The sequence below is a fragment of the Carassius gibelio genome, chromosome B15, assembly GCF_023724105.1.
Source record: "Carassius gibelio isolate Cgi1373 ecotype wild population from Czech Republic chromosome B15, carGib1.2-hapl.c, whole genome shotgun sequence".
NCBI lineage: Eukaryota > Metazoa > Chordata > Actinopteri > Cypriniformes > Cyprinidae > Carassius > Carassius gibelio.
The window spans coordinates 9,742,429-9,756,137 of NC_068410.1; the positions used below are offsets into that span (position 1 = coordinate 9,742,429).

The window sequence follows — 13,709 nt, forward strand, 5'->3', positions numbered from 1 at the left end:
AAGAATGCGAAGAGGGAAAAAAACAGCTACCGTGGTTTTGATAGTAGTCAGTTTATTACAAAATGCAGTATTTAACATGAACATCCACTTAAAGATTTATACAAAACGTATATGTAACACTTGAAAGAAAGAAAGTATTAACAATAAACATTGAGCTGAGAGTATAGTTTGTCAAGACTAGACTATAGTCTGAAACTAAACTGAAAATGTGATATTCAAATCTAAATGAAGAAATAAACAATAGTTTTAAAAAGTAAAAGGTGAGAGGAAAAAAAGCAGTATTGCACATTTTATAGATGACTAATTAAATAAGCATATATGTGACAAGTAAACTCTTTTAAAGGTCAGACTTTTGAAGCCCTCAGATAGAAGTTGTTCTGAGCATGGAAACAAAGATTGCTCCAAAATAATTGTTCCTGCACTTAGTGTGCCACGAAAACACTACTCTAAAGAAGTGTAGGCCAGTCTTCCCAAAAAACAAACAAATAGGAATAATACAGTAAATAATACAGTTTTTTTATAGCAGAAGCTAATATTTCTCCATAATTTGAGGAGTACATTCCAAAAGTTACTGACGATCAGGGTGGTGCATGGAAATTGAATACACTGCTGTTGTGTATTTGTGTAGTTTTTAAGTTAAGAGAGGTTTTGGCATTATTTTGGAAGCTGTATGAAAATCAAAAAATTGCAAGTAAGTGTGCTTGGATATGGAAAAGCTTGAGGTGGTCCAGGTGATCTCAAGCACTAAGATCCAAAGATGTCTTCATGGTACCGCTTTTCATTCTGTGAAAAAAAAAGCATAATCATGTAAAATGATTGACCATATATCATTACAGTTCACCAGACACGACAACTGAGCCCTTACAGGAGCATAAATGTTGTAAGACATGATTATCTGAAGCAGCTATAAAATGTGTCAACAATTTAAAGGTTCACCTTGAGCCTTGACAGATATTCCTCAGCCTGAGTAAGAGTGATGCCCAGTCGGCTGACTAATATTTCCTTGATAGTGGCAGCCACATCATGGGCCATATTCATACCTCCACAAATATACAGATGCCCTGGATTATGGTGCAGAACCTCAAAGACCTTGTCATTCAGTTGTTCTCGCAAGATGTCTTGGACATAAACCTGGACCAAGAGTGGAGAACAAAAAAGAGTAAGCAACAACCCCAAAGAGTGTTAACTGCTGTTTAGAATGATTTTTTTTAGTTCTAACTACAATTATTTAGTAAAAAAAAAATAAAATAAAAAAAAAAATAATAATAAATATATATATATATATATATATATATATATATATATATATATAATATATATATTATATATATATATATATAATAAGATATTATTAAATAATAAATACATATTAAATATAAATAATTAATAATTTATTAATAGTTTTTGTGTCTACCTTGGGTTGTCCAGTTTGTCTCGAGTAAGCTGTGACAATGCTGCTCAGGGTGCTATTATCTCTCATGTCCAGAGTCTCCTCTTTGTAAAGATGATCAATATCTGAATCTCGACACCCGAACACGAGTGTCATTGGATTCCCTTTCAGACCTTAAAGAAATAACACAACTTCAACTTGAGGTTCAGAAACTTGAGGCAAGCTAATTCAATGGACTGTTTGAAACCACTTGAATGTGATAAGGGATACAATTCTATACCTGTTTTTTTCATGTCATGCAATTGCTGTTGCCAAAAGCTACGGAAGGGAGCAATGCCGCTCCCAACTCCCACAAGAATACAGGGAGCACTAGGGTCGGATGGAAGATGGAATCCATCAGAGCTGGAATTGTTGCATAAATGGAACAAGTTAGTGAGTTATGAAGAGAAAAAATGATCTTGTACATCTTAGGAATGTAATATGAAGGGTACCTATGAACGAAACATGGCACCAAGTCTCCTTCTTTGATGGTATTGAGCCAGGTACTACAGAGCCCAAAATGCAGTGGACCTTTTCCCTCTAAAGAGAACAGAACATATGATAACAACAGATTCATTTCTTCAGTGAAGTTTTATGTCTAGTAGAGAGTTCAACTGTTCAGGTATCAACTAATAAATGATTGCTGGCAAACACAGGTTTCCTGTACCCTGTGTGTAATAGTTGACCACGGCCACAGTGAGGTGGAGCTCTTGAGGGTGGAGGTCTGGGGAGGAGCTGACGGAGTAGAGGCGTGGCTTCAGTACAGGCAGCTGGCTGAGGAGAAAGGCAGCAGAAAGTTCCAGAGAGGAAAACTCCTCTAGCACCTCAAGGAAAGTAGGTTTGTGGAACTCCTTCCATGTTGCGTAGACTTGGAAATCCTGTAGTGGAAGGATGAGTTGGAATGTATTTAACCAACACACAAAGTCAAAACAACCCATGATAATTCCACACAATGGCCCTTTTTTATGAAAAATTAGCTAAATGAATTTCTTCATAAGCATTCATAAACCATTATGTAAATTGTCACTTTCAATATAATGGGACATGCTATGAAAGAATGGACCTTTAGCAGACGCACTGCTTTGGATTTTTCAATGATACACAAATACATTATATAGTGTTGCCTTGCAAAATTGCAAAATCAAATTGGTTCCATTAAAAAAAAAATACTGGGACAAAATGACATTGGTTCTGTTACTGGTTCTCGCACATGTATTCAGGATACCATTTTTAAAATGTTAATAAAACAAATGCAACTCAAAAACAAGCAGCGCATCCAGTGTGGACCTATTCCCAAAATGAGTCGGTTATTTTTAGTGAATCAAAAACGTACAGCACAACCAGTATAGGCCCATCCTTAAAAAAAAAAAGACCCTTATGAGCTGGGTCTTTAAAGTGAATCAAACACATACAGCGAGCAGTGTAGTCTGATTTCCAGCAAACTGAATGTAAGAAAGTAGTTCTTTTTAGTGAGCTCACAACAGTTCAGCCAATCTAGTCCAGTTTCTAGAATAATGATTCCAAACAGTTACCGGTATACTGTATACTGGATACTGACTGTAATGAGTTGGCTCTGTGAAAAGTATATATACTGTATATATATATATATATATATATATATATATATATATATATATATATATATATATATATATATATATAAACTACCTAAAAATAAAATAAAATAAAAACTTTGAAAGTTAACAAAATCATTAAAAGACAAAAATTGTTGGCTAGTCTCATCAATAGTTTTGGAACATTTGTGATTGTCAAAAAGTGACTTACTGTTGCTAATGCGAGCAGGCGCTGTCTGTGATCTTCCTGCTTTGCCATCTTTGAGAGTTTGCGGAGGAGGCTTTGTGAGGGTGGGGTGGTGACATCCAGATAGTAGGTAAGAGCTTGGGCAAGAGGACATGGTGGTATCCGTTCATCTCTCTGCCACCTTTCACCATCTGCAGGACAGCATTATTAGGTATCATTACGTTATCATGTGTAAGACTTCCATTATGTAATTAGGTAAGATGGTTCAGTACCGGGGTAGGCACTGAGGAATTCCAAGCGTAGGCTCTGATTGATAGGAGGGGCATTGGGCAGATGCTTCAGGATGCCAGCTACTAATTCAGGTGAGTTCCCTGGGAAAATCCCGACATGGTCTCCAGGGACAAAGTTTAAGGTCTCTGTACTCCCATCCATCTCTAACTCCACCAATATTGTAGAACGACTGAGAACATGTAAAACAATCAAATTAATACTGTGTTCTGAGCAAATAAGGCAAAACGTACAACTTAACAATACACCTGTTTCTAGACATTACTATTATTATTACTATTTTTATTAATGGAAATACAGATGCATGAATACGAGTTAATCTGAGAGCAAACCTTGACTTTGGGCTCTGTAGATTCTGTCTTCTCTTCAGTTTCATGGGAACCACCGCTTTAGAATGGAGAGCTGACAGAGCTGTAAAACCAGGCCAGATAATTATAATCACTCCAGAAATATTGCAAATAAATCTGATAATAGTATTATTCTCAGATTTTTATGATTGCTAATCTACATATTTCGATGTAAAATTTCTAAATGTCATTAAGCAGTTCCATAGTCAACATAGCATTTTTGCTTCCCTTGTTGACCACTACTTCAGGTTTCATTAAGTTTTGATCATAATTTCTCCCTAAATGATGTGTTTTTATAAGGACATAGGTCTAAATGTACCTGTGATTCGGTCAAGTGTACAGCTGTCATTCTGAACTCTGTGCCTCTGAGGATCCCAGGAATCTGCCAGACCTTCTTTTCCTGGAAGCTGACCTTGAATATTAAACTCCTTGCATGCATCCTATACATACAGAAAAACAATCTCATTGTTTTACCGTTCACCAGTTTTAAGTACCGAAAACAATGAATGCTCAATGTTTATTTTATTACTGAGACCTTAAAGGCAGCGCAAGCCCAGACTGAGAAAGCTTCCTCCTGTCCGTTCAGCTCATCTCCCTCTCCTGTGGCGGACACACGGATGGCTCCCAGCGCTGCTAACCTAGCATCCACTGCATGGGCGAACGCACAGAATTGTGGGTACATTCGAGAGCCGAGACCAAACACACAGTACCTGAATGGGGGAAGAAACAATTAAAACAACATTCTCTATCCAGGAGTAGAGAGAAAATAAATGTAAGGCATTTTAAATACTAACCTCACTTTGTTACTGAGGTTTTTCAGGCTGAGAAGCTGCTTCTTGAAACTCTGAGAGGAGAAGAAAAACCATGTCAGCAAACAAGAATCACATTCTAGTTACTGTGGTCCCTGTACAAATAATCACGGCAAAAGCAAATGGTTTCTTCCTAAAGACCTTTTCATTCTGACACATTGTAAATTCTGCACTAATTATGTTAGGTGATAATAACAGTTCATGACTAGCATCACTATAAGGTCACTGAGCATAAATATATCCACACCTCTCCATTTCCTGGACAATCTCCATTGCCAAAAGTGCTGGTGACAACAATTAAGAGGCTTTCCTTCTCCAGTTCACTGAAGTTGTAGTCCTCCATGCAAATGACCTGTGTAAATTATAAATTATTAATATATTACAAATGTACATTTTTTTGCTGAAAAGACAAAGATCAAGCTGGGAGTATGTTTATTCGTTTGAACAGATTAGTGTTTTTTTTTTTTGTTTTTTTTTACGATTTATTAGTTATTGTATCCGGTCATAAGGGTCAGTTTTTTTATTTTATTGAGATTTATACATCATAAAATAAGCAAATAAAATATAGCATAATAAATAATCATTCCACTGATGTATGGTTTGTTAGGTTATGACACCATTAAGCAGAGATACAACTATTTTAATATCTGGAATCTGAGGGTGCAAAAAAAAAAAAAAAAAAAAGATAGAAAATATTGAGAAAATTGCCTTTGAAGTTGTCCAAATTAAGTTTTAAGCAATGCATATTACTGATCAAAAATTAAGTTTTTATATATTTACGGTAGTAAATTTACAAAATATCTTCAAGGAACACGATATTTACTTAATATCCTAATGATTTTTGGCATAAAATAAAAATCTATCATTTTGACCCATCCAATTTATTGCTGGCTATTGCTACACATATATCCATGCGACTATTAGTTTTGTATTTATATTTTTTATTATACTACATTATTCAGATCATAAATTGGATATAAACAAAATATATAGAATTTACACTTATCAACACCAAATAAATTGCAAATGTAATGTTAAGGTTCATATCAGGTAGACTTAGCACCTCAAGGAACCAATTTCCTAGTTTCACTTTTAATAGAGGGTGATATTATTAAGAATGTGTCACATACGCCCACTTCCAGCCAAGTGTGGGTAATAATGCTCAAATTGAGTCATAGGAGAGCAATAAATGACATATGAATCAAGGGTGATGGTCCTCTTACCCGGGAGCTGAATGCACAATTCATCATGGTGTTTAGTTTCTTAGCAAAAGTCTGTGATTTCCCTGTTTCTGTGGCGTAGAGAACAGTGCAACGCACCCTCTTGGCCAGGGCTGATTTAATGAGTGTCTGAGAGAAGAGCACTACTCTAGAAGAGAGAAAAGAAAACAAGAATTTTAGCCATACTGGCTACACACCAAATGTTCACAGCTAACCTTTCAAGCATTCATTACATTGTTGCAGACAGATCTCTTCTGAGAGAACAGCACTGTGTTGTTCTGGTTGAGGAAGTGTGAACATGATATTGAGGTACCTGATCAATCCTTTGAAGCTGATTGCATGCCTCCTCTCCATTCTCTTCTTGTCTTTCCACTTGTGTGTCAACCATGGATCAGGCTTTAAATGGCAACAGACGAGACACATTAAGGCAAGAACATCCCAAAACGTTTGTTTGGGCATCATCATATTTCACACAGCTACATGCCACTAATCTGGCAATAATATTCCAGCAATGCACCTTTTCTGATGAATGCGGAAGAGATACTGACCTGGTAGTAGAAAAAGGGTGACAGGATGTAATTCAGCATTTCCTGGTGGAACACAGGCGTTAGAGATCCAGACATTGGTGGCACCAGCCAGACCCAATCGGCTGGACAGCCTCCGCGCAGACGCACCTCCATCTCCATGTGCTGCATGAAGGACTCTGATGCAGAATGGTGGTCGGTAATGGTGACCTTATTTTTCTGTATGCCAGTAAGACAAAAAGGTGAAAAAAACTGGAAATAAATTTGTATGATCTCATTGTATGTTATTTTTTTAAGATCTTAGGCCCTGCTAATGATTAGGTTTCAGAGTGGACATTCATGCTTAAAATTTCTATAAAAATCACATTTCTGTATGAATCTCATTGAACGAATTTTCTTACCAAAGTGTTAATAACTGCTTGCTATTTAAATCCACTTTACCTGAAAACTGTGCATCACTGCGACATTGATGGCCACCAGAGCTTGATCCTTCCATAGTGAGGACAGTTTTTGTGTCTCCAAACCCATATGACGGCCAACCCGCTGTAAGAAAACAAAATAAAAGAAAATCAGTACCTAAAAACATTTTCTTCTCTACTGTAACATTGAAAATATTGTAGCACCTCAAGAACATTGTAGCGTTGGGTATCACAGAAGTCCCTCACTCCAATCTCAGTGCCCAAGTACCAACCGTTAAAAGGACATGCTGGGAATTCAAGACCACCAATCTCCAGCAACATGTTGGCCACTGCAGGCAATGCATACCATCGGAGATTCAAATCCTTAAACCACTTGTACCTGAGGAAGTGCATGCAACCAACTTTACTGCTATGCAAAGGCATTGGCATATATTTTGCAACGGACCCTTGATCATGTAATTGAATTCAATACTTTAGATATAAATAATCTATTTTGCAGATGCAAATCCATTACATTTATAGCTCTGCATGGTTGCACCAATATGGCTCCATCAACTAGCAATTCAGTCAAATTCGCATAGTACTTAACTAAACTAATTAGGTAGCTTTCTAAAGTGAATAACTTTAGGCCTCATGTCTGGCTGAAATAATGTGGCATAGAGACAGGCTGTCTTAGGTTTGAATGGTTTTGCCATTCTAGCCTGATCTTTAAGTGCCTAGGAGCATTTGATTTTAAAGGTCCTTGTAATGCAAGCTCTTAAAGGGAAAAGCCTTGAATAATTTTCTCTTCAAGAAGCAAACAGATTTAATGTGGAATCAAGTAGACTGCAAGTCATTTCAGAAATCTGAGCACTTCAGTCAAGAGCTCTGGTGGTCTGTGTAAACAACATCGCACTCGAAACACACATTACAAGACTGAATGTCTGACTTTGTGTCTTTGTATTAAATCCATTGCTGCATTGTTACGTAATGCAATAGTTTAGAGAGTTATCAATCAACTGAATCTACTACAAGCATGTTTTTCTATTCGGCTGGAGTGCAAAACCATTGGCACTTACTGTGGGTGCTCCATGGGAACTTCCAAAATTAAATGTTGGGGAATTTCAAAAAACTGAGGGTCCTCTCCATTAGCTTGTAACACCAGTGGAAGCACATCAAACTGGCCGTAGTTTGGTGTCCATCCAAGCTGGATGCAAATCTGTGTCAAAATGACAAGATTAAAAGTTTGATGTAAAATGGACAGAGGCATATATATGAACTACCTTAAAACTTTTAAAAACTAATTATATAATAACACCCATTATGAAAAATATCTAGAAGAAAATATCTTAAAAATCTGAAAATATCTATTTATAAAAAAACAGAAACTAGTATCTACCTCTGTGAAGTCAACACTGGCAGGATCTCCTATTATTGTACCATCTGTCATCTTATAGCCAGCGTATCGTACCAGTTGACTATTCCATACACGGAAATCATGTTGGCCATCAGTTCTTTGAGGAAACACAGTGATAGCAGACCTGGCAAAATAAAAGAAAGTTAATTGTGACATCTTGTTCCACTTGCAAAGACAATCAAGATGGATGGATTATTAAAAAGCTGGCATAACACATTCTTGGTTTACCTCAGGTTGCCTCCATTGGTAGCAAACTGAATATGATCGCACAACATCTGAAACATATCCTCAGCAGTTCTGCATTTACGTGCATCAAACAGCTGCACAGGAAAAAAAGACCTAAATATAACTAGCCTATATGACTGCACACTTAATATGTGTTTTAGTTCAAACTAGAGAAACTACCTGTAAATTAGCCCACTGAATTCTGCCAATGCATCTGGGTGCATTTCTCCATGCTTGCTTAGCCCCAAATTCCACTTCTTTTGTGGTGAGCTGATATGAGCCAGTGGCCTCTATTTCCTTCGCGACTTCCTCCAAACGAGACAGATGCTCCTCGACTTTTGGGCTGAATAACAGACATAATTCAGTCAACTAGTCAACCTTTTACTATCTTCAGAATTAAGCCAATTTATTATGTCATTAAAATAGAGTAAAGAACAAGAATATAAGCTCGCTCTTAGAATTAACCACTGAAAACCCATCTGACTATTTTGAGGAAACATGTCCCTTTCGATTTCTGTGCTGGCTTTATGACCCTATAGGTGCTTCCTACTTTTTAAAGGATTTGTAGTACTGATTGATGAAGTCAATAGCTTGCATAAGGATGTCATCTGAGCTTGGCAGGGTGGAGGAGGGACAGCGCGTCATAGCCTTTGGAGTCATTATAGAGCCTTCACAAACATTAGACATACAAATCTGGCTCTGAAATAAAAGGGGAAAGTTCAATATTACTCTTTACCTTATTACTCATCACTCTGTGCAACTGCCAAAATAACATTGGTTAAAATGACACAATCACCTCTATAAAAACTTGAACTTTATACAAAAAAAAAAAAAAGTTTGTGGTTAGCTAAGTGTGTTTAAATTAGTCAGATCTGCATTTGTTTATATATATATAAAAAAAAGTATTTCATAATTATGTAGAAATAACTCACCTTAACCGCCCCATGATGTAATGTGTCTTGATGGCACGACCCATCCTGGAAGTTCTTCACTTTCTTGGAAAATGGGCATTGATTCACCTTGTTCACCCATTGCTAGGCATAGCATCAGAATGTTAAGAGACTGCATTTCCATTATAACACTGCATTTTATGTCACAGTTTTGCTCACCGTATTTTTTGTAATCTGCTGTGGTTTTACGTTCTTGTTCTCCCATTGCTAGGCAAAAACCAATAGAATGTAAGAATAACGCATTTCATTAATGATATCACATTTTATTTAAATTCAAGTTTTGTTTACCGTATTCGGTTTCATCTGCTGTAGTATTACATTATTGTTCTCCCATTGCTAGACACACCAACAGAACATAGTAAATGAAATTAACAGTTGTATTTCATTTATGGCATTACATTTAATGTATATTTACATTTTGCTTACCGTATTCGGTTTAATCTGCTGCAGTATTACATTATTGTTCTCCCATTGCTAAACATACCAACATAATATAAGGATATTGCATTTCATGTATGGCACTGCATTTCCTGTTAATTCAAGTTTTGCTCACCGTATTCGGTTTAGTCTGGTGCGGTATTACATTCTTGCTGGCTTTAGAGGCCTGGTGACCCATTTTTACCTGAAATATTGAAAAAATAATAAAAACAGTTAAATTTCATATACAATGTAACTGTATATGCAATTACATTTGCATATTGACATCATTGTTATGAACTTAAATTGCATTTCTCCATATATATATATATATATATATATATATATATATGGAGAGAGAGATAGATAGATAGATAGATAGATAGATAGATAGATAGATAGATAGATAGATATATAGATAGATAGATAGATAGATAGATAGATAGATAGATAATACACACACATTTGCATTTTTTTTCTTACCTTAAGGTCTTTTCTCAGTTTGCAACGTTGTGTGCAGCTTTCCCACTTTGACATGCTTATATACTCGACCCAGAGTCTGCTGATGAGGGCAGGTCAAGAGTTGTGCTGGTCGGGGCAATGTGCCTCAAGGAGGGTGGGACAGCAGTCCAATTACAGTCTGACCAGTTCCTATCAAATGTCACAATCTTACACCCACACTGGAATCTTCATACGCCGGCGTCTATAAAACTCAGTTTGATGAATTGAAAGAGAAACTATTAACACACCTCACAAGGTATTTGGACTTTTCTGCTAAAACCAAATCTGTATTTCAAATATTACGAATATTATAAGTCTTTGAAATAAAAGATATTAATGAATGAACAAAATGTTTTTTTTTTTTTTTTTTTACAGATTTTACTCAAAAAGTTTACTTTTTTATTCCATTGATTCATGTATTTACTGTACATCACATCACAAATTCCCCATGTATAACATTTAACTGTTCTCATTATATATATATCTATTATCTTATAATAGGGTTACAGGAACAGACAATAAATGCATAGTAAACTCGATTTAGATCCATGTTTTAAATAGGTTTGAGGTTTGCCTAATATGGTATAGTGTTTATTTTTTCAGATATTTGTTATTGTTGCTGAAATGTTACTGAGCAACTGGGAAAAACGGTAAGTTCTTTTATTACCACACACTGCTCTTAAGACTTCTATGAATTTCCCAAATCCACATGAGAATATAAAGTCTTCCTTCTTTATTCATTATGAAAGCTCTTCAAAATATGTCAGATATTAAACTTTCTAACAGAAATTGCATGTTTGTCAGAGTAGTTAAGAGCTTTGAGTTTTCTTTTAGTCTGATGAAGATTTATGGAGATCTGTATTTTATTTTCAAGGAACAATGAATAATACTTTAAGACATGTTGTGCATGAGAAGAATCATATTATATTTTCACTGTTTTTTAATAAAGCTGCAATTTCTGTCAATTTACAGGTTAACTGCAGAAATATTATAATTATAAAGCAATTAGTGGATTCCTATTGTCAGCCTTCATACTTTTTTCACTTTCAGTATGCACACTTGTGCACTATATTTATTTGCAATAACAGGCCAATATTGCAGAAAATGGAGTGTACATGGGTTCACCCATATTGACATCATTGTTATGAACTCTAAATGATCTACTTTTCATTTTGCAATGAACTTTACATCTATTTGTTTAGCAACTAATGAAAGTCACACATAGCAACCACATTACCGGATTTCACAGCTAAAAGTGAAACGCATTTCCTTCAAGAAAATATTACTTAAGATGTTTCAACGTAATATAACATTGCATTTTCTCTTGCATTTACTACTTAACTGTGCGTTTATCACCCAAGCGATGATGTTGATATGATAGAGCTACTTCGAAATACAGTAAGAGCATAAAATTTATTTCTGTAAGATTGACCTGCCATGAACCTTAATTGTTACAGGAAAGCTTCCAGTAATTATCAATAAAGTCAAAGATATTCCGAGAATTACTGCTGTGTTTGTTCAATTACTTTTTGGTAAGGTTGGTGGCAATATTGTAGGTACTGTAATAACTAGGTTTGCCAGTTACTATTATTATTATGTTTAGATTTTTGGGGATAAAACTCCAAAATACACAAATTAAATATTAAAATGTATTAATTATCATTTCATTAAAATGTACAAAATAAACATTAAATGTAATATGCAAGTGTACTACTTCAAAATACAGTTACAACATAAAATTGATATCTGTAAGAGCATGGCACATCTGACCTGCCATAAACCTTAATTTTTACAGGAAAGCTTCCAGTAGTTATCAATAAAGTCAAAGATATTCCGAGAATTACTGCAGTGATCAAGGAAATGTCTCATGATTAAACATATATGGACAGTGATTTATATAATCGTATATATTATTATATAATCTTTGAAACAAACGTTGATAGTATGATAGAACACAGTTTACACCACCAGGTGTTACCACACTGTCAGTCACATTCATAAAAACCATACCTGCTTTGTCACAAGAATAAAATTATATTATTATTATTTTGGGAAAAAAAAATCAAAATGAGCCCACTTCATTGCCTACATACTATTTCACATTAATAAACTGATCAGTAAGTGAATTGTTATATTGATTTTTGGGAAGGTTATTAAATTTTGTGGGAGAAAAAAAATCCAAAATGCACAAATTAAGTATTAAATTTATTTATTAACATTTCATTAAAATGTACAAAATAAACATTAAATGCATTGCACAAGTGTAGGTCTGGGACTTGTCAGAACATAATTGCATACACGTCAGGCTCTTCCAAGAGCTTATCAAGGAAACATCAGCTAATTGTTATACTTGATAATGCCTATATGGACCGAATTTATATGGATCATTTGGTGTTCATTTATAACCTGTGGGTATGATGTCAGTTTCATTTTCAAGTGTTAAGTAGTTGGTGCATGACGTTTGCAGTTCTGAGTCAGCTTGATGAACACTTCTCCACAGAGGGTCACTTCTTTTTAGTATACTAGGAAGAAAACAATCATTTAATTCAGAAGAAATGTCAACAATGACTACTGGTATTTTCCTAGGTGCCAAAGAAAGTTACTTTATTTAATATCCAGTCAGCATCAGATATGGCTCTTTGAATGATCATCTGAATCCTTTCTGCATCATCTTCATCCGCATGACTGTTATAGCTCTGAAAGACAAAAACACATTCACACCTGACAGCAGGACAGGTGATTTGAAGACTATTTCTGCAGTTACAGTTTTCACATTGACGCCAGTATTTGAGTTCTATAAAGTACCTGTCTGATGGCGTGTTGGTAGTGTTTCTGCATGGCTGCTGTTGGCAGGAGTTTGCAGCAGCGCAGCAGATAGCGGTAGAGCTGCAGCGGCGTGCGGACCACAGCAGGAGACATGAGACTTTACTGTACGCCCTCACTTTCTCTGAAAGCCTGAATTCTTAAACTTTGATTGCGAAGTCTAAATGCTACAATAATATTGAGTATATCTGGGAAAGTTCGAGTTGTAAATCCATAATAAGATGTATAAAAACCCGTCACATGCACATAATTTGAGTTGTGAAGGTGAAGGATAACAACAGGGGAATTACTTCCTGATTTGAGCACTAAGCTAAATGTTTTATTTCAGAATAAAAGTCCTTGCTCTGCTGTGTAATTGTAGTACATCATTATAGTCTGTTCAGTGAAATAATGCTGCAATTATTCACAAATATTACAATATTATAAACTCAAGCACAAATGCAAAGATAAAAAAAAAAAGATTCTGGCATATTACAAAAATATATTTGCATGAAATGTTTTCTTTGAACGACATAATTCACAATCTAACAAGATGTTTGAAACCAACATAAAACAATCACTTCTATGTTATTCATTGCTTAAATGTAAGGTTTACAGTGC

The 13,709-nt window shown here is 35.3% G+C and overlaps 2 protein-coding genes across 2 annotated transcripts; both read right to left on the reverse strand.

Moving 5' to 3' along the window:
- Window positions 1–40: 40 nt before the first annotated feature.
- On the reverse strand, window positions 41–10,471 carry nos2b (nitric oxide synthase 2b, inducible). Its single transcript, XM_052575410.1, has 29 exons — window positions 10,269–10,471; window positions 9,922–9,990; window positions 9,795–9,842; window positions 9,657–9,704; window positions 9,528–9,575; window positions 9,351–9,452; window positions 8,969–9,117; window positions 8,599–8,761; window positions 8,422–8,513; window positions 8,176–8,317; window positions 7,856–7,995; window positions 7,002–7,176; window positions 6,820–6,921; window positions 6,403–6,597; window positions 6,168–6,250; window positions 5,858–6,002; window positions 4,882–4,986; window positions 4,620–4,669; window positions 4,361–4,535; window positions 4,145–4,265; window positions 3,811–3,889; window positions 3,463–3,650; window positions 3,215–3,381; window positions 2,097–2,307; window positions 1,882–1,969; window positions 1,671–1,792; window positions 1,415–1,563; window positions 937–1,131; window positions 41–783 (listed from the first exon to the last, which is right to left on the reverse strand). The coding sequence occupies exons 1-29, from the start codon at window positions 10,320–10,322 to the stop codon at window positions 745–747; spliced, it is 3,444 nt and encodes a 1,147-aa protein (XP_052431370.1). The 5' UTR covers window positions 10,323–10,471; the 3' UTR covers window positions 41–744.
- A 2,007-nt stretch (window positions 10,472–12,478) lies between these two features.
- On the reverse strand, window positions 12,479–13,422 carry lyrm9 (LYR motif containing 9). The gene is made up of 3 exons (XM_052575415.1): window positions 13,092–13,422; window positions 12,890–12,982; window positions 12,479–12,808 (listed from the first exon to the last, which is right to left on the reverse strand). The coding sequence occupies exons 1-3, from the start codon at window positions 13,203–13,205 to the stop codon at window positions 12,791–12,793; spliced, it is 225 nt and encodes a 74-aa protein (XP_052431375.1). The 5' UTR covers window positions 13,206–13,422; the 3' UTR covers window positions 12,479–12,790.
- Window positions 13,423–13,709: the final 287 nt, after the last annotated feature.

Excerpts from the sequence above, each read along its gene's own strand:
- lyrm9 (XM_052575415.1), bottom strand. The coding sequence starts at position 13,205 with ATGTCTCCTGCTGTGGTCCGCACGCCGCTGCAGCTCTACCGCTATCTG. Across the intron at positions 12,983-13,091 it reads ACCAACACGCCATCAGACAG|AGCTATAACAGTCATGCGGA; the intron begins GTACTTTATAGA and ends TTTGTCTTTCAG.
- nos2b (XM_052575410.1), bottom strand. The coding sequence starts at position 10,322 with ATGTCAAAGTGGGAAAGCTGCACACAACGTTGCAAACTGAGAAAAGAC. Across the intron at positions 6,003-6,167 it reads AGCTTCAAAGGATTGATCAG|AGTAGTGCTCTTCTCTCAGA; the intron begins GTACCTCAATAT and ends TCTCTCTTCTAG. Across the intron at positions 1,970-2,096 it reads GGTCAACTATTACACACAGG|AGGGAAAAGGTCCACTGCAT; the intron begins GTACAGGAAACC and ends TGTTCTCTTTAG.